This window comes from Sceloporus occidentalis, unplaced genomic scaffold, assembly GCF_023333645.1.
Source record: "Sceloporus occidentalis isolate IW3139 unplaced genomic scaffold, rSceOcc1.0.p SCAF_43, whole genome shotgun sequence".
NCBI lineage: Eukaryota > Metazoa > Chordata > Lepidosauria > Squamata > Phrynosomatidae > Sceloporus > Sceloporus occidentalis.
The window spans coordinates 6,151,142-6,174,880 of NW_028317023.1; the positions used below are offsets into that span (position 1 = coordinate 6,151,142).

The 23,739-nt window shown below is 37.8% G+C and overlaps 1 protein-coding gene across 2 annotated transcripts in view; it reads left to right on the forward strand.

Moving 5' to 3' along the window:
• The first annotated feature begins 5,205 nt into the window (after window positions 1-5,205).
• LOC149289818 (cyclin-dependent kinase-like 5) overlaps window positions 5,206-23,739 on the forward strand; it is an 86,110-nt gene continuing 67,576 nt past the window's right edge. For both annotated transcript variants that reach the window (XM_089490307.1, XM_089490306.1), the window contains exons 1-2: window positions 5,206-5,269; window positions 7,066-7,100. In XM_089490307.1, the coding sequence (XP_089346433.1) occupies window positions 5,206-5,269; window positions 7,066-7,100 (99 nt within the window). The remainder of the gene's footprint in view (window positions 5,270-7,065; window positions 7,101-23,739) is intronic.

The window sequence follows — 23,739 nt, forward strand, 5'->3', positions numbered from 1 at the left end:
GAATAGGGTGCAAAGCACTTTCCCAGAGAACACCAGACAAACTATGTACATAATGGTAGAGACACATGAATGTATCATGCATGTTTAAATTCACTTACTATATTAGTCTCTATCACTTCTGATGGGAGGTTGTTCCACTATCTACCACACTGATGTCCTTGGAGCCCCTCCTCAAGTTTTCCGAAAACAATAACTGCGTGGCAAAGTGTGGTTGCCATGTCTGATGTTCATCTAGCTGGCTGTATGCATTAGTTATGTTGCTTAGCCTCATCCAAAATGCATTTTCCGGCCTCGGTTCCATAACTTTAAAACAGACTATAGGTTAAATATCTAGCCTCAGTTGAATCATCTTTTCCATGAAAAGTCTACAAGTTTCCCAAAGATTATGTTGGTAAATGCAGGTGTATGTATAAATGTCATCAGTACTGATTTGAGTTTTAGAATTTAAGTTGAATTCTAAAACTAGATCCCATCCCATGTTCTGTGTGTTAGTATGATTTTTTAAGCATAGAAAGGCTTTTTTTCTTCTACAACTAGGGCATAAGAAAATGCTAACTTTGGAAGCTATCCATTGATATTTAGAGATCAATTCTTCTTCATTAATAAGGCTAGAAGTGTGTTACTGTCGCCAAGTCAGGTCTTGTCCAAGCAAGAGCATTTTGTTGGCATCATGACATGTAGTTTTATAATGAGGCTTGATTAGCATACAGATTATGCTGAATGAATCATGCTACTGATTCATTCTTTAATTATGGTGAATGTGGTTTTGTCCCTTCATTACTGTCCATTTTCACTTTTTATATATAAAAAGTTCAGATGGTGGGAGGAATTGCAAAGAAAATGAGTAATTATTATGAACAGTCATATTTTCCATTTCCCTGTAAATAATGAATAGTAACAATAACTGTATCTGCAGATGAGAATTCCAGGTAAATTATATATATATATATATATATATATATATATATATATAATACATATGTTAAATTCCCTAAACACAGGAAATTCCCTCATTGGTACCAAAATAAAGCTATGTCTTGATTCCACTTTTCTTCCCACTGTAACGTGTGATGTGTAAGCACACTCAGAGGAGCATTCTGTTCTGTAGGAACACCTGGGAAGTTTTTCAATTGGCTGTGTTGTTGTTGCTCTGGTTTAGCTGTAGGGGGGATTCTTTCTGGCTGCTATCCAATAGTAAAGCCAGATTGCGGCTAAATTAGCTGCCTGGGCTTGTACAGCTTGTTTTTCAACACAATGGCACTGTATAAGCACACACGCTGTATTTTGACATGTCGCAATGTGAGATGTTTCAGCTTCATTCTTACCTGATGTGTCCTAGAAAGGCAATACATTCCACTTGTTAAGTTTTTGACCACGTATCACGACAGTCTCAGAGAGCCTAATTATTAATACTGAAGCTAATCAACATTGTGTTCATGTGATTTAAAGAAGAAGAGTCAGAGAATATTGCATCAGTACAGGCCTGTTTGGTTGCCCCACAGTTTATTTTTTGTTTATTGTACCCATTTACACTGTTGTATCACAAAATGGTCAGTACCGATTTTCTACAAAAAAAAAAAAAGGTACCTGGATTACTATTAGTATTTTGACCAGTCATTTAATGTTGTATAAGCTCAGGCTCTCCAAGCTCTCCGGAAGCTGGTGAACGTCTGCACGATGCGCACAGACAACCTCCGCTGCTGCGGGCACTTCCGCCCCTCACATTTTTTCAATATGTTTTTATTATATTTTATTATATCTTGTTGCCAAGGTTTAGACATTAATGGCTGTGAATTGAGTTATTTTGAGGGGACAGCAAAATTGCACTGTTATACAGGCTGTACACTCACTACTTTACATTGTAGCCGAGTGTCATTGAACCATAGAGAAGACAGGGTTAAAGTTGGCTTCATGCCATTGCTGGTTGTTTTACACTCAGATGTACATTCAAGCAAATGCATGCACAGATTCATACACTTTATAGAAAAAATAATTAAAAACGCTGCAAGCCAACTCCTCCTTTTTATGAAGGTATAACCTACAGGCAGATGTATAAAAACTGTGTGGTAACGCTAATTAACTAAAATTATTCTGGAAATGTATGTGCATAATTATTTAACTACTCTATAACTGTAGTAGGCGTGCAAATTGTTTGGAGCATTTCCAGGAAATGTGTTGAGGCGCTTCATAGGCATGTTTAAAGTGACGATAATGAATTGTAGTATATACACCGTATGTTTTTGATTCCGAATTAATTTGTTTTAAGTAAACTATTTTCATATGTGTTGTCTTAAATTGTCCTCATCATTTAAATGTGCAGGTTTTTTTGCAGACTATATCTGCAGAGGATAATATATATTCACACTTTCTGTAATAGATTTGTTTAAAATACTTTATTAAGGTTAGTGGTTTAAGAAAATAGATCTTGTATTATAAAACAGTGAGCCATGTGTATAAAGACATTGCAGTCGCAAAAGTATAGAAAGTGTATTTTTCAGCTGCACAAAATTATAAAGCATCTTACAACGTATTTCAAGTCTTAAACATTAGAATTGCGAATGAAATGTGAATGCATTATAATGCGGCACATATTATATATTTTAAACAATTACAATTGTATATGGGTTTATATCATTTAAAAAAGAATACAATTATTGCAGCCACATCCTAAGTGGGGGTATTACATCCTCAGCACCCACCTCCATTTGTATCAAATAAGACTGTTTGTTCTGTTTAAACAAACCATTATGTTGTGATATATTATGGTGCTATGTGAATAAATAAGTGATAATAATAATGTTACATGAGCAATTTTGAGCATTGCCTTTTTATAGATAACCATCACCACGTTATATGAAAACTGTGATTCTGTCAACAGATGTTTACAAATGGGTTTAAGAATTGATAAAGAACCTGATGAAAACTTTCTTCAGTATGTGGCTAGTGAACTAGCACTTACTGTATTAGGTTGGGTAGCATAAAGAGCCCTGGTTTATAGCATGGTTGTGCTAGCTAGGCAGTCTGGTTCCTTACATGGGTGACCTGGCAATAGTTGCACTTGGCCATTACTGTCTTACGTGTAAAGCCTAGTTACAGGTTGCGATGTACACCTCAATATTTATTAGACTTTACTTACATAGGATATCAGGGAACAAGTGGTTCAACATAAGATTGTGGCGTGCTGAGTGATTTCTCAGTATCTTGGTGGAACAGACATTGGAAATTATGATTGCCTCCTGAACATGTGTAAACAAATATGGCTCCTAAATACAGCACAATTTGCCAACTCCATTGTTTAGAGAATATGCTTTGGAATGTCAGGGACAATCAATAATGAGTTGTGACCTTTGTATTTTGCTGCCAGTTGGATGCTTCAGGAAAGTGCTTAGATGTATCCAGACTTGGGTGAGCCAAGTAGATGTTTCAGACATTAAACAGTACTGAGAAACAACATTATCTTTAAGGAGAGATTTTTATTTTTAAGATGGGATGACCAGCTATACTGGATCTTCATTTGTGACCATGATGATCCCATAGTACGTTTTGGACATTGTTACTGGCTCTTCAAACTTGCCAATAAAATCCATCCATACTGTAATTAACGTGTTTGGGGGTCTATTCACTAAATCCGTACTGTATGTGAGTTGCCAGTAGTAAGAAGTGCCACTCACAAATTCAGTAAAGCCATCACTCGTTTACATCTGCAAAAAAAAACCTGCACAACTATCATTCGTTAACAAGTTGCCAATACAAGTTGGAACTCCGTTCCAAACATGCGAGTGTCCCCTTCCCCTACTCGTTAACTTATTAAACTACTTCTGGATTTAATAAGGAGTTACCTCCTGACTTACTAGATATCTGACCCAGATCACCTGATAAGTAAGTGTAATATAAACAACTCCTAAATTAACATTTTGCACTTATAATATACCCTGGCCATGTTTGCCTGCACTTTATTTAAGTAGCTTCCCTTACAAAGTTGAAAATATACCACTGAGTAGAAAGAGTAATTGTGAGTGGTACACCTCTAGTTAGCAGTTTTAGCAGGCTTTCACCACATTTCCTCTTGTGTAGAAGGCATTTCAAGTAGTTTTTTTTCATACATCCCTTTACTTGTTTGGATCACAGGATCAACCTCTAGTTTGTTTATTCTGAAATTACTGTTTTGACTGTCTTATATTAATATATATCGATCTTCTCTTTTTTCATACCAAAAATATATAACTGCTGTGTGAACCAATACCATTGTTGGCTTATCAAAATAGGAAAGTGAGTTTTTTTATGAATGAACCTTCCATTATAATTTCTGAAATTATCAATTGCAATCCAGGTGCAGATAATTTTGATTATTTCTCACAGCCATCTGTTAGACTGTCAGGAATATTATTTTTACACATTAGGAGTATGATCCGCTGATTAATTGCTAAGTATTTGTATTTCTCTCTTAAAAAGCTATTGCTAATTTGATCAAAAGTTTGTAAACTCTTCATGCACAAATGTTCACCAATTCATGACTTTTTGTTTTGGGGACCTCACTTGTACAGCATTTGACTCCTTTAATCTGTGGCATTATATATAGCAAAAATTAGGCAAAAGGGCATATTTACTAAACACGAAGCTAGCATATGAATAGCTCCAAAATGTAACTTTTAATTGTGTGTATTCGCTAACAGGTTTAATGGGGCAGTTCAGCCCTTGTAGCAATTAACTTCTATATTATGTTTGTGGAGGGAGTTGCTGCGTGAAGCTGAACTTATATGGATGACACTAGGTCAGTAACAGTAAGATGAGTAAATAATTGGAATTCAATATAAAAAAAAAGAATAAGAAATGACTAACATAGGCTTTGATGTGGGTTTTTTGAAAATAGGCAAAGAGAACCATTTGGACCATTGGCATTTCGGTGTCTAGAATTATGGTTGCCTTGTTTAATGTATGACTAGAAGGTACTTAATTGCCTTTTTTTGTCTGGTATATCAGCAGAAATAGACATGCATGTGATATATTGAGCTTGATGGCTTGTATATACAAATAAATGCAATTCATAAAATTATATATATTTTTTCTTGCTTTAGATAATATGTGATGCCCTGAAGAGTGCAGTATTATGGCAATATTCATGCCTGGTGACTTTTGAAGATTACCTTCTTCTTGCTTTCCTTGTGCCATGTTCTGTGGCCCTCATCAGAAGGAGAGTTTGTCTTCATGAAGATTCCTAATCTTGGTAATGTGATGAATAAATTTGAGGTCCTTGGGGTTGTAGGTGAAGGTAAGTTTCATTTGTTTTCCATATTATGTGTAGATTTAAACTAGATTTAAAGAGCACTATTGTAATGTCATGGGTAGCTGCAGACTATCAGTTTTAGAAGGTACTTCTTCTGCGTGCTCATTCCACCAAACACATTTTGGTTTGTTCAGAAAACTATATATTTGCTGGTTTGTTGAGATAAGTTGAACCTCTCCCGCAAGAAAGGCCAAGTGCCTACTTCAGATGCTTTACTAAATTGCTTGACTCCTCTAATTACATACCTGAAAAAGTACCCAAAAGAGCATAGCTATGTACTGTATAGGGCCAAATTTGTTCTTCTTTCATTAGAAACCTGCCAAGGTGGCCCTTCATAACATGTCAAAACCAGCAGCCTTACAGTTTAGTGCATAAACCTCAGTTGTATTTCTTGTAAATAGTCCCTTTTCCTTCATTACACTGCTTGGAGAGTAAACTTCTCAAGGCAGCTTCTCTTCCTCTAAATATTTTGTTATAATGTGTTGAAAGTGCTTAGAAATGTGCTATTTCTGTTATTTTCAACTTCTGTAATGCTATGTAAACAGGTGGTGTTTTACAGTAATACTCACATACACCCTTGCCAGTGAAGAGAAACAGAAAAAAGAGCTAAGCAGTAAATTATACTTTTATATGATACTCAAAATGCGGAAGGCATTGGCGTGGCCCATTTTAGTAACATCTTTCAAACATCCCTATTTGAAAAGCTAACTTTGAAAATGGTCTTAAGTGATATTTTAGCATAGAAAGTCAGAACCTCGTGGTTACTAGGAAAGCCAACTAATTTGTTTGGAACTCTTTTCCTTAGTTATAAATCTGTGTGTCAAGAAGTTTTCATCTTTCTTTGGAGTGAACATTAGGAAAACATTTCCAGTTTTCTCTTATTGTGAGAAATATAAACGTAAAGTGCAACAATATAAATTTAGCACAAACCAGTATAGAAAGGGAGTTGGTAAGCTATATATAAGATATGCAAGAATATGTATATTCTCTGATGATATGCAAGTACTGGCATTGGATTGGTTATTATAGCAAAATCATAGCAATCTGTTATATATCACACACAATATATTTTATCTTTGTTATCGCAAGCATTTAACAACAAAGTACAATATATACATTAAGTGAGCAAGTACATTATATGTATATATTTGATTGTTGAGACATAAATTGCAAACTTGTATCCAAATGTTTGAATTGTTCTGGATTACAGTTTCTCTGATTCAGTGCCGGTGCTTACAGTAAAAATATAGATTATATTTGTTCATTATCAACAAATCTAGAAAGAGAATATTTTAAACCTCACATGCTTTTATTTTCTAGTGCTGATACAACATTCCTTTGAACGTTATATTTATCAATAGCAAATGTACAGTAATACACATTACCAAGTGCATTAGGTAGTGCAGAAAGCTCAGAATTTTCATCCAAAATATGTGGCCCCACATTCACCCTCGCTCTCTCACACTCTCATTCTCGTTCACTCTCTGTCACACAGTCTCTAAATGTTTGCCTACCTTCTCTGCCGACCGCTTCTGCATCTTCTTCTTCATCACCTTCTACCTTTTATATTCTCCCTTCTCTTCTATCTTCAATCTGCTATCTTCATCCACATCTCCATAGACGTAACCCGGTGAGAACTTCCACCAAAATGGCGGTGCTTCTGTTGACATCCTCTCACCGATCCTCCAATCAATAAATTAGTTAGGATGGGTGAAATGTAATTTCTTTGAATATTAGTGTTCTTTTTCCACTGAAATAATCTGAATTTATGCCTCTTTTAGGAGCTTATGGAGTGGTGCTTAAGTGTCGGCACAAGGTAAGAACAATGAACTATATTTTAGCATTTGTTATGTGCTACAGTAAATAATTGGATTGGAATGGAAATTTTGGCAAGGTGGCATTTTTTAGGAGCAACCTTGTCTTCTGTCATGTCTTAGGGCAGTTGAAGAAAATAAGGTGGACATTTGTGTGAACACATTGATGTAAAATGTCTGCTTGGAGTCTTTCATATTGCCTAACTTGTATTTAAAATATTAAAATACAGATATAGATCAGTATGTCGTCTTCTGTGTTAAGCAATATCTATCTCTTTGTTGAAGGCTTGTTGTAAATCGTATCCTGTCAAATTAAATGTAATTTAAGGCAGTATTGCTTGTTATGTAGAAGGCAATTACTATAGAACCTCCATTTATATTGATGAGTGACATAAGCTTTCCAGACCTCAGAAGTCTTTTCTGCGGCAAAGTCCTGAGGAACCTATTGTTGCTATAAATATACATAATACAATATTAAGGGCTTTTTTGGACATTTGCAGTTAATTTCTGTGGTTCTATTGCATGTTTGGGAGTGTTGTAACAGTCCATTATACTGCATTTATAGATTAATAATCCATATATGTCACAGCATGTAGTTCCTGACAAGATCTCTTCTGGAAGAGAAGAGGGTGGCATTTTAGCACATAAATGGTATTTAAGAAGAGATAGAAAACATGAAGTCTAGTTTAGTTACTTGGTTAATTGATTAAAGAAAATGATTGAAATTTGATTCTCATTGAGCATTCTGAAGCAATAAACTTGGTGAGCTTTTCCTGTGAGAAGAGTTGGACTGGCCCCTCGTAACACACTTAATGGGCGGCAATGTTTTTTAAAGGGGCACTCCAACCGCCATATGCATTTCAATATATTATAACTGTGAGGTCCCTTTAAGTTTCATTACTGCTCCCCTTGAAAATTCAAGGGGGGGTTCTCCAGAATGCATTCTCCTCATATGCATTCGCCCCTTTCTCCACCCCCAGCTGTTTCCATGCAGCAGACATGTCCATCCAAACACATTTCCTTGCTCTGGGTACACTAACAGCTGGGGTCTATTGAGTGCGCATGTGTGGAAAGTTCTCCCATTGATTGTAGGGTGAGAATCTTATGATGCCCACTTGCTTTTATAGACAGATACAAGTCAAAACTGTGGGCATCAGAGGTTGCCCTGTGGGAATGGTATATCGGCCTTCAGCAAGTAGGTAAATTTATTTCTCTTATAATTTATAGAACTAGAGTTTTGTAAGCCGATTCATGCCTTAAAAAAATATATAATAATTCTGAAATTATGCAATAGTGGGAGGAAGCATTTCTTTTCTCAACGCTTCATGATGAGATCTCTTCTACCCACATGTTGTTTATATTAGAAGCACAGCAGAAAGATAATAGAACAGTCCAGCCACCATGCACTTTAATGCATGTGACAGCTTAATGTCACATTTGGAATTAGGAGAATCACATCTATGCACTTGTTCTCTTTCCCCGCACCCAAGCTACTTGTGTTAAAAGAGATGCACATGGCTGAATACATTTCTTGTGCAGTAGTTCCCGTGCACACAGATTTATATATACCTTATTTGAAAATGTACCACACCCACTGCCCCAAAGCACCACCCAGTCTACCAACCCTCATAATTAGCATAATTTAGCTCCACCCAGTTATGGTGCTGATTATGTCACCAAGTTCACAAACTGACTTGCCATTGCACCTGCATGACTTGCCCCTGCACCCAATGACATGCCGTTGGGCACCCACAGGACATGCCCCTGCACCCAGTGACTTACCCCTTCACAGGACTGACCATGGCACCCACAGGACTTTCCATGGAACCCACAGAGTCGACACTGCCTTGAACCCTTTAGGCACCTGTCCTTGCTTAACAGGCCAATGTGCCATCAAGGTACAGGCCCAGGACAAAGTCAAGAATGACTCTTTTTTTTTTTACAATGCCTCTTCCTTTGCACACACATTATACTGTGTGTGTAAATAACATGGACAGTAACTGAATGTGGGAATAAGAACAGTTGGCATGCAGGGCATATCCAACTAATAACCTAGAATAACCTAAAATTCAGGGGACATTACCCCTGAATTCCATCATATTACTAGTTAATATAATACATTAAATATTACAATAAGATTGACATGTCAGGCAGTACTAAGGTATACGTTCAAAGATAGTAATTTTATTAAATAAAATAACACAGCTAGGCAGCAGCTAGCATCATCAGCTTACATACGAAAGATGAACTATGTTGGGCATGGCCACAGATACTACTACAAGTTATTGAAGGTACCGTCTATGGTGCCTGACATGCCAAGCTTGCAGTCACGAGACAAGAGCCACACACACATATCTAATCACTAACACACACAGACATCCACAATTACATACCCAAACACACCATCATTCAACACACTCAAACACTTGCAAAAACATACCTAGATAAACACACACACAATAACATACCAATAGATACACTAACATACCCCACAGACTAACATACAAAACACATTATTGTTTAACCTGACCATAGAACTCGATCCCGTTTGATGTCCCAGTAGTGTGTGGCATACTGAGACGGTTCTTATTGGATGAGAGTAGAGGCTTTTTTCTTAAAACCATTCCAAACAACTTGTGGTGATGTTGGATTGTTTTGGAGACTTTCTGACCCCAAGCTGAAAGTGACTTCTGCTATTCTCAAGCTGTGATTTTTTTGACCATTTAAACCATCCTCTTCACAGTGCGTTGAGAGAATATAGACATACTTCTTCTTCCAGATGAATTTATAACACTTCCAGTTGACTGGACCTTCTTAATTATTGCTCTGATTGCTGTTGCAGTTTTCTTATAGCCACTTCCCTTTTTGTGAAGCTCAACAACCTTTTGCCAAACATCACTTATTATTCCTTTGTCTTACCCATTGTGATGAATGGCTAAGGGAATTCGGTCTAATATTACCTAATATTTATACCCCTGTGAAATAGGAAGTCATATCACAGTTGAACAATTTCCTGCTCCTAGTGTACTAAAACATGTAAAATATCACTTTTAATATACTTCAACTTTATTTGTCTCACATGTATTCATAGGAGTACCAATAATTGTGCTACACACATAGTTAACAGTTTTTTGTTTTTTTTTTTATAAACCTGTGTTGTGTTTGCTATTGTTTTATATCCATGAGAGCAGTGTATTTTTGTGTATTGTTTGAAGAACAGATCAAAAGGTTAAATAATTTTAACACCCATATTTGCCAATGGTGCCAATATTTGTGGAGGGTAATTTACCCAGACACACACTAAAATACCAAGAAAAACACATGTCCACAATGGCATACAGAGACATGCACGCTATCATACCCAGAGGCACAGTCAAACACACCCACGTCAATGTAGCCATGCTATAACTTCTGTTCACTCAACGCCAAATGTTCTTGGATTCTTTTTTACAAAGGAATATCTCTATTTCTTTGATTCAACTTTCTTTTAGTGGCACCCAGGGCCAGTCCTTGACTGGGCTGCTGCTTGGTCTAGAATATTCTCTTGGACCCAGATTCTGGCTGTACATAGTAGGGAGCAACTGACCCAGGTACACAGGGTGCATCATACCCCAGCACTGGAAATAATTGCTCTGCCCTTTTCTGTACAGCTTCTTCACTGCTCAGTGATCTGCTCTCTACACCACCTTCCTGGCTCATCCACTCTAACACTATATGCAGACACACACTCAATCAAACAACATACCCTAACACACTGTTTGTGGACACGCTACCCTGTTTAATACTTAAGACAACTTCACACTCTTACACCTTACACTGACACCAAGCACAGTACGCTGTATATTGAGATCCCCATTAACCCTTACTCTGTACTGACACACCATACTGTACACTAACACAGACTCACTCTAACACCTTATACTAACACCCAACACAGTTTAACACTGTATGCTGACACCCCCCAAAAATACACACACAGTTTAACACTGTACACTGACACCCCAACACACGCAAATTCTAACACTCCATACAGTTTAGCATTATACACAAACACACGTGCACTCTTAGCACATTGCATTGACACTTGTCTCACGCATACTATATGCTGACACATACAATCTAACACTGACACATACTGTACACTGATTAGTTTGTACACCCTCACACACCTATTCTAACACTATATACTGACACACACACTTTAACCCTGTACCTTGACATCCACAGTCTTATACACACTCATTTTAACCAAGGATAGGCACAGACATGGTTCATGGCAGACATCTTCACAGTTATTGGACTCGGCAAAGGACACTATATTTTTTTAACATTTAAAACAATACTAACTAGTACCCCAGGGCTTAACGTGCGTTAGAATGAATAATTCTATTAAACAGACCTCACGCTCCCTTAATTCTATGGCGGTTAGAGGGAATTCCGTGATCTCTCCAACCAGCCTTGTACCAGACATCCGCAACTGCCGCATTCTTAGGACAGCTGGCAACTATGAGAATGAATATTGAAGTACTTGCAAAGGCTTCAGTATGTATTGTTTGCTGATGAGGTTGTTTGGGATATAGGACTGCATCTTTAAGAGTGAATTGCAAAATGGCTTCCTCCATTTTGCAGAGCATGAAATTACAAAATAAACAGTTGTAAGGAAACTGTAACAAGATTGTGGTGTCTGAATGCCATGCTCATACTTCTCATACTTGTAGAAACAAAAGCCGCTGATCACAAATGTATTCTGCCTAATCATACTTGTTCCTGTCCTTTACTATAAGTGTACAATGAAGTACTAGATCTGATTAATAATTACATGTACATATGAACTATAACTGTTGGCAAGTTTTTGGCAGTTTGTGCTTACCTAAAGTATATAAGCCTTCCCATTTCTTGCTTAATCAATCAACATTTTAAAAGCACCATTTCAGTCCTTTTTGTACAATCATATTGCTCTCTACGCAGCACTTATTTTGAAAAAAGTGCTATAATTTGTCTCCAAATAGTATTATTACTTGCCCATCCCTTTAACAGCCTGTTTCAACCTACATGCTTTTGCACGTTGCATGCAAAATGAGCCGCACACGGTTACTTGGAAATATTTAATGAAGGTAACCAATGGTGGTGTGGGGAACAGGGCCGGCCTGACAATGGAGCCGAGTGGGGCAACCGCTCCAGGCGGCACTTTTGAAGCTCTTTTTTTGTAAAGCGAGAGAGAAAGGGGTGCCGAGTGGTTTTCACTTACCAAGCTGTCAGTACCCGCTCGGCGCCCCTCTCTCCTCTGCGGCGAGTCTCCCTGTTCGGTGCTGAGCATTACAAGCCGGCACCGAGACCGAACAGGGAGACTTGCCGCAGGACTGCTGAAAGGTAAGTACAAGGGGGGGGGGGGGTTAAGGGTAGATAATGGGGGGGGCGGCAGGGACGGAGGGGGAGATAGGGTAGATAAGCGGGGGGGGCGGCATTTTAAAATTCGCCCCAGGCGGCATTTTGCCTTGGGCCGGCCCTGGTGGGGAACTTCTTTTAATAGAACAGTCACAGTATTGACACATCTCTAAGCTCTGGGAGCCTTCACGCTGAGACAGCAACAAGTTTTTACATCAGTGCATCGACATACTTACCATGACCTGGAATGCTCTTCAATTAATGTGCTCATCTAAATTAGGACTTAAATTAATCAAACCCCCTGCTTCTCGTTAATATCCTGAAATACACTTTTACTGGGAACAGTACGTATAAACTTGTATTATTATCTTTTATTATACCGGGTTTCCTTTTTAACCACTGACTTATGGGAAGTATACCCTGTAGGGCTGTATTTAAAGGTAACATAATTTCTATTATAATCTAGAATCTTGTAAACGTTTGCCTGATTTCACATGTTTAGTGAACCTTTAATTAATCATGCTAACCCAATCACTAGTATTTTTTTGCCAAAGAAACATTAAAAAAAGTTATTATGTGATTACATTTTAAGATGAAGGAATAAAATGGCAGATGAGCTAAGGATTTTTGCTTCACATACTAAAAACTTTAATATTATTGCTGTATGGTTATTTTTTGGAAGCATTTGCATTTAAATTTGACTTCTGAATGCTCTAATGTATGTGTTGACGATAGTTCTGTATGAAACCTTTTATTCATTCCAGTTTTTGGAATTACACGCAGCAGTTTAACCTTTCATGTTTTTCTGTTAATTGGCAAGCTTGACATGTTGTTTACAGATATGCAATGGATAATGCTATTAAAGTGTTTATTTCCAAGCTACATAACCACCTTTATTTATTTTGTTAATATCTGCAAAGTAATTCTTAAAAGTACTGGCATCGTTTGCAAGGAGATTTTAATTAAGAAGTCATGCTTGCAAACTGACATTCATAGTTTGTTAAGAAGCCATTAAAAACTCTACTGTCTGGCAATTACCTTGTTGAAAATAAAGACTTTTAAATGTTTTTCAAGCAATATTTGTGATTTGCTTCTGCCTCAAGTTTCATTCTTTTTAAATAAATTGATCAGTTTCCTGTAGGCCATTTTGTACTGATTAAAATAAGTTGATAGTAGATGTCTTTCTGTCGAAGCTTTGTGGGACATGGTTTAATTACCGTATTTGCTTGATTATAAGACGCCCCTCCAAAATTTGAATATTAATTTAGGAAAAAAAGACAAAGACTCAATATAAGACTACCCTATAGGAAAAAAGTTGCCACTCTGCCCCCAGATATGCCTTATACCCCCTAAATGCCACTCTTCCTCCCAGATATGCCTTTTAACCCCCCTATATGCCACTCTGCCTCCAGAAAGCCCTTTTACCCCGCCATATGTCACTCTTATCCTCTCCCTGACTTACCAGTGCTTCCCTAGACTTATCCCCTGTGCTTCAGATTCCTTGGTGTCTAGTGGAGGCCGCGTCAGACAACCTCCGCTGCAGCTTGCTGGTATTTCCGCCTGGGCTTCTATGACTGAGCACCAGAAGGTCATGTTACGCCGTGTCATTGAAGCCCCGGCAGAAGTGCAGGTTGTCTGTGCGCATCCCGCAAACGTTCACTGGCACAGACAACCTCCGCTCCTGCCAGGACTTGCACCACGGCTTCTATGACTGAGCACCGGAAGGTTATGTAATGCCGGCACTCCGCCCCAGAGGAAGTGCCGACAGCAGCAGAGGCTGCCAGAGAGGAGGATCCAGGTCCCCTGCAGCGCTGCGGGAATCTGGATCTTAGTCTTGTAGTCAGACCTCTATTTGAGGTCTGATTATAAGACGACCTTGAATATTTGCTCTGAAAAAAACTTGTCTTATAATCGAGCAAATACGGTACATTCTTTCATGATCATAGGCTACTGGTTCAGGTGACTCCACTGACATACTGCATTGAGTCCAAGCACACAACTGCTTGTGCTTGCAGGGAAGTAATAAAGGCCCCTGTTTGCCCCGAATGGGGTATATCGCTTTAAATACTTTGTTACAAATTGGTATTAACAGCAAAGGTGCATAATATGTTCTTTGTTTAGGGGCTAAGGAGTCCTGCTTAAAGGTTTATTATGTATGGGAAGGGATGTGTGCAAAATTATAAATCGCCCATTATATCCATATATTTTTACATTAAAACCAGTGTCCATTCATTGCCACTTTTTATGTACCTGAGGGATAGCCTGGGCAATCATCTCTAGGCATGAGAGACTGTTTGGACAGTGGATGGTAGGATTTACAGTGGGTGAACTGGGTTGAAAAAAGAAGGGGCAGAAAGACGAACATGGGACATTATAAAAGGAGCAGGATTATTGCTGGAGAAGCGAGATTGTGGCTGAGGAAGATAAACAAAAAAGAAGGAGGGTTGTTAAAATAAGTGGGATTGTGACTACAATCACAGAGGTATTAAAGGTGAGGAAAAGGGAGAAACGTGGATACCTGAAACGTGGAGTTTACTTGGGACAACGTTTTGTTTAACCCTTTCTGGTCCAAAGCTATTTTACACTACAGGACCAGAGAAACTAAAAAAAAAAACATATTCACAGTTTTAGAGGAAATAAACTACACAAAGCAACTGCCAATGGGAAAATAGCACAATATATTTAACTTGCCCTGATTTAGAAACCATGCTATGTGCCTATATGATTCTCATTTATTTAAAGTTTTCTAAGGATTTTTGTAGGGTTTTCTTTCTTAACCTCTACCTAGCCCGAACAAAGTTGGCACTAACTACCAACCACACTAACTAAAAACGATTAAATATGTAACTAAAAATTAGGGTCAAGTAAAAAAAGACAAACAGTATCCTCTCATAGTGCTCTGTCTCTCTCCAGCTAACAATCACAGCGAAGAGGATAGAGGCAGAGAATAAAGGCAATGTTTACAGGCATTGTCTGTCATCTGACGTTAACAATGGATGTTATTCCCTGTAGAAGTGATTGCATATGTGGAAAGGCAGGGGATCAGCTGCAAAAAGACGGGGCAATCAGCAACAGCAGTGCCCCCGCAATTGTCACGGTTTCCTGAGGGCAAGTTTACCTGAAGACAGACCTGGTATGTCACTGGTTCTGTAGGGCCATTTTCTGTCACATTCCTGGTAAATCATTGGTCACAAAGGGGTTAAAGATGCTGTTCAATTTAGACATAACCCTTCGTGCACTCTAGTTTAGGAAGCAAATTAACCTTTACGGAACGATGATTTCATTCTTTTTGAAGGTTTAATCACGTAAAACAAAGCTATTTTGGTATCTATGCCATCTGCTTTTTGTGTCATATGACACAGGTGATTTCACTAGATCAAAGTATTATTTCGGAAATGAATGGTAATCAGATCCCTAAAGTTCCATCGGAACCTCTACAACCTGTTGCTGGTTATGTGGAAGACAACGTTCATTGCCTTGGCTCCAAGCTTCGTGAAGATCCAAACACAAACTATTTTCGGAGCATTTCTGACTTACCACATTACTGAGATATTATGGAAGATCTGTTGTGCCTTAAATATTTTCATGCGAGTATTGGTTTTAAAATGAACTTGGTTTTATTTCTGTATGTTAAATTGTCTGTGTTGTCACAAACGTTACATTACATAAAGTTTTGCATTGGTTTCCATCAGTTCCTTTTTTACAGTGGGATTTATAGGCAGTAAATCCAGTGTTCCCTACATTGCCACCTTTTGTAGCCATTACACAATAAGTGGCTTGCGCCCGGATGTTTGACACCATTTGTGGAATAAATATTTGCACAATTACAGTGCGTGCTGCGTCACTTGTGATATACTCAGTACAGCATTCTGTTCTGTACATGGTTTCTACCGGGCCATGGGAACTAGCTTCACAAATAGCAGAGGATCATGAGTAGGTGAGTTCCTATGGGAAACCGTAATAAATGATAAAGCTTTACGAGATGTTTGTAAAACAAAATATCACATACATAGGTATTCTTTCCAAGCACTAAAAAAACTCAAACATATGGTGGGAGTTCCCTTTTAAATATGTAGCAATGTACGATAATGTAATAGGCTTGAAGGTATATGATCGCAGCTGAAAGATGAGTCAGTACCATGCTCCATCTGTTTACTTGAGAAGTCATAGCTGTTATCCTGTTTAAATTGAACCATGTTTATAAATGCATAAAGTAGAGCTGATAAGAAAAACTCTTTATTTACATTGCTATTACTCCTTTTTTGAACAGACATGCATTAATATTGTGAAGACCAATAACATCATACATATTTCATCCTCAAAACAGCTTTCATTTGGGGTTTTTTGACGTTGAGGAACTACATATCCTTTAACTCCTAAACTTCAATGGTGTCACTGAGATGCCTCCATAACGAAGCATTCAGCAACACCGAACACTCACCCAGGATGCGCTGTGACCGTTCCGGAGAGCAGTCACAACCACCACTGCGAGTGATTTTGCCACTTGCAAGTTGGAAAAGTTTGCTAGAGGGTCTCCAGAACCTCTTGAGAACTCTGGCTCCACTTGCAGGTTGAATACAGCTACTACATTCAACCATGCAAGTCAAAGGAGCCCAGCTCCTAACCACAATGTGATTAGTAAAATATGTAAAAAAATAATAAAATAAAAAATCTGAAAAAAAGCTTAAAAAAAAAATGGTAACATTTAAAAATAATTATGCATCAGAGGAACCAGCGGGTTCCAGCAAAATGTAAATAAGCCCAAAAAGAGTAAAATAAATAAAATAAAGTTTATTATTATGAGCCAGTGCTAAAATACCGAAGGGGTGTCTAATTTAAAAAAAAGGAATGGTTTGATGGGGTATATTGCAATGGCTTGGCTCAAACATAGGGCATAGGCACAGACTGGCCAAAATGGGGGGGGGCACACCAGACAAACCAATGCATGGGTGGTATCACTGCACTCGGGAGATGTTGCTGAACACATATTGGGGTGTTGTTTGATAGTGACGTATACCTGGACCTAAAAATTCATACCTGAAGTACAATTTGTGTGAAAAAAATACAAAAAAATTACTACCACAAAGTTTGTCAAAGGGTGGTAGCAGAATTAGTGCATGGAAAAAATACCAGCATTTGAAATACCTTGAGGTATCTAGTTTTTAAAAAAATATGGTTTGATGGAGTAAATTGCATTGGCCAGCTTCAAAGGTACCAGAAATAGCACATGGGGCAGAACGACCAGATCTGAAAAAAATCAATGTTTTTAAAATAGCAAAACGCTACTTGTACTTATTGCCCGATAAAGCAAAAAACATAAAAACATTGGGTATTTCTAAACTCAGGACAAATAGTGGAGTCTATTTAGCAGGTTTTTTCATTAGCTTTTTTGGATGAGTAAAACATTTTTCAAATAAAAGTGAGTTTTGTTTTCAATTTTTCATCATATAATTTTTTTTTAAAAATAGGAAATTAGATAATATGATCAAAATGGTATCTGAAGAAAGCCCTTATTGTCCTAAAAAAAAATATATAACTTGTGTGGGTACACTAAATGAGTGAGGAGAAAATTACATCTAAACAGGAGCACCGCAAAAGTGACAAAGGGTAGTGTTGCTTTGAAATGTATTATTTGACCAAATGCACGTCTCAGTGGCATTGATTGATTCACTTAGATGGTGGGGCAGCTTCAGAATGCCCACACAAAGTTTTTCTAAAGATATAGTGGCCCCCACATCATTATAGACTGTTTGTATATCATTTCTATCTGCATTCAGATAGTTCTATTTTGCCTAGTTTTTATTCAAAAGTCTAAACTACTTTGTAGGACCCATACGTTTTGGTAACCGAAGTTCATAACTTTTTCTTTGAAGATGGGCTTTTTAGTACAGTCTTAATCCTATTTCACCACACTGATTAAATACCTTTTTATATGTTTCCTGAAATGATTTGGCTAATTTGATTATAAAGTAACATGAGGCATCTCTTAGTTTTAAATGGAATTTTTTGGCTACAGAAAAAAACTGTGGGTGTTTCCATGGCTACTGGGTTTGTAATATGTGTTGGACTGATAATAAAATTTCATCCCAGGAAAAAATGACGGTATCAAGAATGAGTAAAACTCATTTTGAATTACTGTTTATTTTTTAAAAACAATGTATGTTAATATACTTAAAAAGGAGCTCCAATTGTATGTTGATATACTTAAATAGAAATTGCCAGTTACTTAAAAAAATGTCCCGTTCCACCGCATCCCAAAGGTGCTCTATTGGATTGAGATCTGGTGACTGTGGAGGCCATTAAAGTACAGAGAACTCATTGTCATGTTCAAGAAACCAGTTTGAGATGATGTGAGCTTTGTGACATGGTGCATTATCCTGATGGAAGTAGCCTTCAGAACATGGATACACTGTGGTCCTAAAGGGATGGACACATTAAAAACCAATACTTACGCCAAAGTCTGACCCTGGAATCGCAGCTGGAATCGAGACTCATCAGACAGGCAGCGTTCTTCCAGTCTTTCATTGTCCAATTTTGGTGAGCCTGTTCGAATTGTAGCCTCAGTTTCCTGTTCTTAGCTGGCAGGAGTGGCACCCGGTTTGTGGTCTTCTGCTGATGTAGCCCATCTTCTTCAAGGTTCGAAATGTTGTGCGTTCAGAGATGGTATTCTGCATACCTTGTTTGTAACGAATGGTTATTTGAGTTACTGTTGCCTTTCTGTCATCTCGAACCAGTCTGCCCATTCTCCTCTGACCTCTAACATCAACATTTTCGTCCACACAACTGCCACTCACTGGATATTTTCTCATTATCGGACCATTCTCCCTAGAGATGGTTGTGTGTAAAAATCCCAGCAGATCAGCAGTTTCTGAAATACACAGCCCAGACCAGTGTGTGTGTATATATATATATATATATATATACACATTTCTATGTTTTTCCGTACTGTTTCAGACAGCTGCATATTAGCCATTTGTTATCTGTTACCTTAGCCCAATCTACTAGAGAAACACCCTGACTGCCCTCATGTAAACCGTGTTCATTATTAATCATCCAACTGGCATTACCATGAAGAATCTCCTTGGTGTGGCGATTGTGTGGAGAAAGTTACCAACAATAACACATGACTGACAATAGTTGTATCCTCCAGGTCTGCTTGGAAGGAAGTTTACTGGAACAAACCAGGTGTTTGGCAATGCTACCTAGCACTGGAGTTTATGCACTGGATGAAAAATGTTTTCCACGGCGTTTCCTCTTCAATCTATAGGCTCATGCCAGAAATCTGAATAGTCTTCTTTTATAATAATAAAACTGATTTTGTGATGCTGTAATCTGTATGTTATCTGTTGATTTGATCTGTAACCAGGTGATGGGGGGCACATATTTGGGCACTATCTGCCAGTGTCAGGACGAACAGCAACTACCCTCTTTATTTTCTGGTTTAGTGGGGACTAGTCCATCCTAACTCATCTCCTTCCTTCCTTACAGCGCAAGAAGAGGACAGCTTTGGGAGCAGGGTTGGGAAGATCCTAGATATGATTATTATTTTTAACATTCAAACTATGTTAGTGATGACACCATATCACGACCATAGAGCAGAATTAGTGTCATGGTATCTAGTTTGTAGGCAAAGCAATCTGCAGTTTATTCTATGGACAGGAGGTAAAGCTTTGTTGATAAATAGTCAAGAAGGTGGAGTTCTGATTTGTGCATTAGAGGGGAATTGAGCCCGAATGTATTATTTTAATGAATATTGAATTCTATTTTGCATATACATTTTTTTTTCTTACACAAACCTACGTGACTGAACACAGGGCTACTTACTGCAGCCCTGTTAACAGTACTTACTGAATGAAATAATAAATGATTAAAATAAAAGCTGCTTGCTTGTTATTTTACTGAATTAGCCAGTAAAGGTATAACTTTGACTCTTTGTTTCTTATATTATAAAATTAATACAAAATATACAGTATATATCCATGCAAATGTAATTGCTCTCAAAAATGTCCCCAACAAAGGTGTCCAATTTTGGGCACCTGAAATGTTGGGGTATAAGCCATCACAAATATGGTTGTTTGAGTCTGGTTCAAACCTGATGAGTAAAAAAAAAAATCTTCCTATATTTCTGCTGCAATTTATGAATCCTTTTTTTTGGCCACAATATGTCTACAAAATAAATTTAACTGCAAAATAAACATGGCAGTCTTGAGAAACACAAGGTAAACAGATTTGGTACCTGCACTGGGATATTAATCTAAAGTTTGGCTCGGAAAGTTTTATTAGGGAGTTGGTGATGTGTCCGTGCTGCTGAGAAGTCTGAGTGAGGCACTTGGTGGTAAAGGGCACATGTATATTGTAACATAATTATTTATGACTATTTTCTTTTGATAGGTCAGTCCTTCCAGTCTCCCATGCACTAGAATTCCATGCATAGAATACCATGGAGGGGCCCGAGACCATACCCTTTTTGCACATTTTGTTCATTTAGACCAAAAAATAATAAATCTAAAAGTTCTATACAGCTCTTAGCTGTAAAATTTTGCCTCATTTAGAATTTTGCCCAGGAACACTTTTCATGCAACACAAAAGTAGTCATTGATTGTTGCCATAGAAACAGAAAGCTTCTGTGTTTTTACATTATTTTGCCTTTAGAGGAAAGAATAAAATGACAGATCTGCTAACATGTATTTGGTTAATATACACCAAAGTTCAAATCATATTTTGACTAAGTTGGACAGCACCTTTAAATTCTTGAATGCCAATCTAAAATTTTATGTTGACATTGCCCAGGCCTAAAAAAACAATGTCTATGGAATTTTCTCTGTCTTTTATATTAGCATGTCACATTATCCTTGTTTGAGTGCATACAGTGACATTTATAATTCCAATCTTGAAAAAGCCCTCCCTAGACCCGACTGATGTGTCCAATTACCATCCCATCTCTCTACTTCCTCTTGCCTCCAAGCTTATTGAGAGAATTGTTTATACCCAACCAAGTTTCTTGATTCCAACTCCTTACTTGACCCTTTTGAATTTGGTTTCCACCCTTGGCATTCTACTGAGACCACCCTTACTAGAGTTACTAATGACCTACTCACTGCTCAATCCAGGGGACACTACTCTATGCTACTGCACCTTTCTGTTCCACTTTCTCTCTTAGATCAGTTTTTGTTGCTGCAAGCTCCATGGGTTTCTGTAACTTTTAGCATGCAAACTGTGGATTAACTTCCCAGCAAACTGCAAGCTCTGTTAAATTCAGTGTATTTGCAGCCTAAAGGGAAATACCAAGATATTTTAAAGCATTGGAATTAGGTCAATATTTCTACCTTGCTGAACATTATGGTGATGTATATGACAATTCTCCATATCTTAACACATATTTATAAGGTCAGTAAAGGGAGTTCTAGCTTAATTTTACCACTCTATATTCAACAGGATTGAGTTACCAAGGTGCTGGCTACATGCCTCATGACACTTACCTTAATGCCCTATATTCCGGCAGAGCCAACATGATGCTCCTCTCTGTAACCTGCTTGTTCGGATTTTGACTTGTGCTCAAAGGAACAAAAAGGATGACAATTTAATTGTCCATTATACATTAAAGTTTCAGTGAAGGTAGAGGAGGCAAATATAGTGTTTGCTAATTAAATGTTTTAGAACGGACATTTAAAATTTTTTATGTCTCTTAATTTATATTGAAAAAGCCATTTGACCTTGTATTCTTCAACACAGTTGTTACTTAACCTACTTTTTGTTTTCACCAAAAGTTTATACTTTTTGGAGAAGCAAAACTTCTTAAATGTCAAATGAACCACCTTAGTTGTAGTGTTGGAGCATCAGAAATTCCCCCACAATTATGTACCAGAATGTATACTGTGCATTTTTCCTATACACCGATATGTTAACCACAGTTTAAATAAGAAACCAGTAGTTTTGTATTTTTTTGTCTGCTTCATTATTCACACACACAAGTACACGTCCATGCTCACACACACAAGTACACATCCATGCTCAAACACTTGTCGCAGCTGGTCATTGGATTTTAGAGACTTTGGAATTTTTATAGTTTACGGATACTTATGACCATTGGTGTAAGCAGGCCTAGGCCAACTAGGTGTACTGCAGCAGCCATTCTTCCCCAAAACCATGGACAGATCTCCATTTTGGGTGACTGGACTTCCCGATTGGATGGGGAGATCAGAAACTTAACTATAACTTGCTTATGGAGGTCTGTGCCTCCATAATATCTTTACCCCGCATCACACATCCTTGAGGTGATATGGCGGAGTTGACGTATATCAGTGATCAGTAGTTTTTTTTTACATATCATGAAAATAGTCCCTTTGTGTGGCAACAAAACTGCTATTGGATTTAGTAGTGCCACCCACCCAAGTTAACCATGTATGCAAATATACTACCCTCCCACACTTATATGATTTTAGCCTGTAAATCCTATTTCTTGAACAGATGTGTACAGGGCCGTAGGAAGGGTGAGGCGAGAGAAGCACCTGCCAGTGTATGGGCAGTGTATGTGTAAGAGCAGTGTAGGTATTTGTGTTTGTAAGCTGGTGTGTGTGTATAGGTGTATGGACACGCTTGTGTAAGGGCAGTGTTTGTGCATGTTTATGGGCACATGTGTGTAAAGGCAGTGTGTAAGGGCAGTCGTGTGTAAGGGCAGTGTATGTGTAAATATGTGTCTGTAAGCTGGTGTGTGTAAGAGCAGTGTAGGTATTTGTGTGTTTGTAAGCTGGTGTGTGTGTATATGTGTTAATGGGCAGGTGTGTGTGTAAAGGCAGCGTGTATGTGTATATTTGTGTTTGTATATGGACAGGTGTGTGTAAAGGCAGCGTGTAAGGGCAGTGTAAATTTCACAGTCAATTTTACATTCTTGCCTCAGGCACAAAAGGAGCTAGCTACGGCTCTGGATGTGTAAATAGTTTAAAAAAATGCGTGTATATATATTTAATAATATATTGAAATGACTAGCTTATTTCATTCATATATATGTGTATATAAACAAATATACGTGCATGTATTATTGCTTCAGAATGAGACTGGGTTATGTGACCTTTATTTGTTTCCCCCTTGTAGGAAAATGCTTAGATCGCATACATGTCAAACAATTACAGTTTGATAAATATTTCTCTTTACAGAATTATTATTTTGTGCAAGACTAGCTTGCATTTGGCAGCAGACTACAGGGTGGTAACTGCATGGGTTTTTTGCTTGATGTTCCAAATATATAGCTTTTTTTTG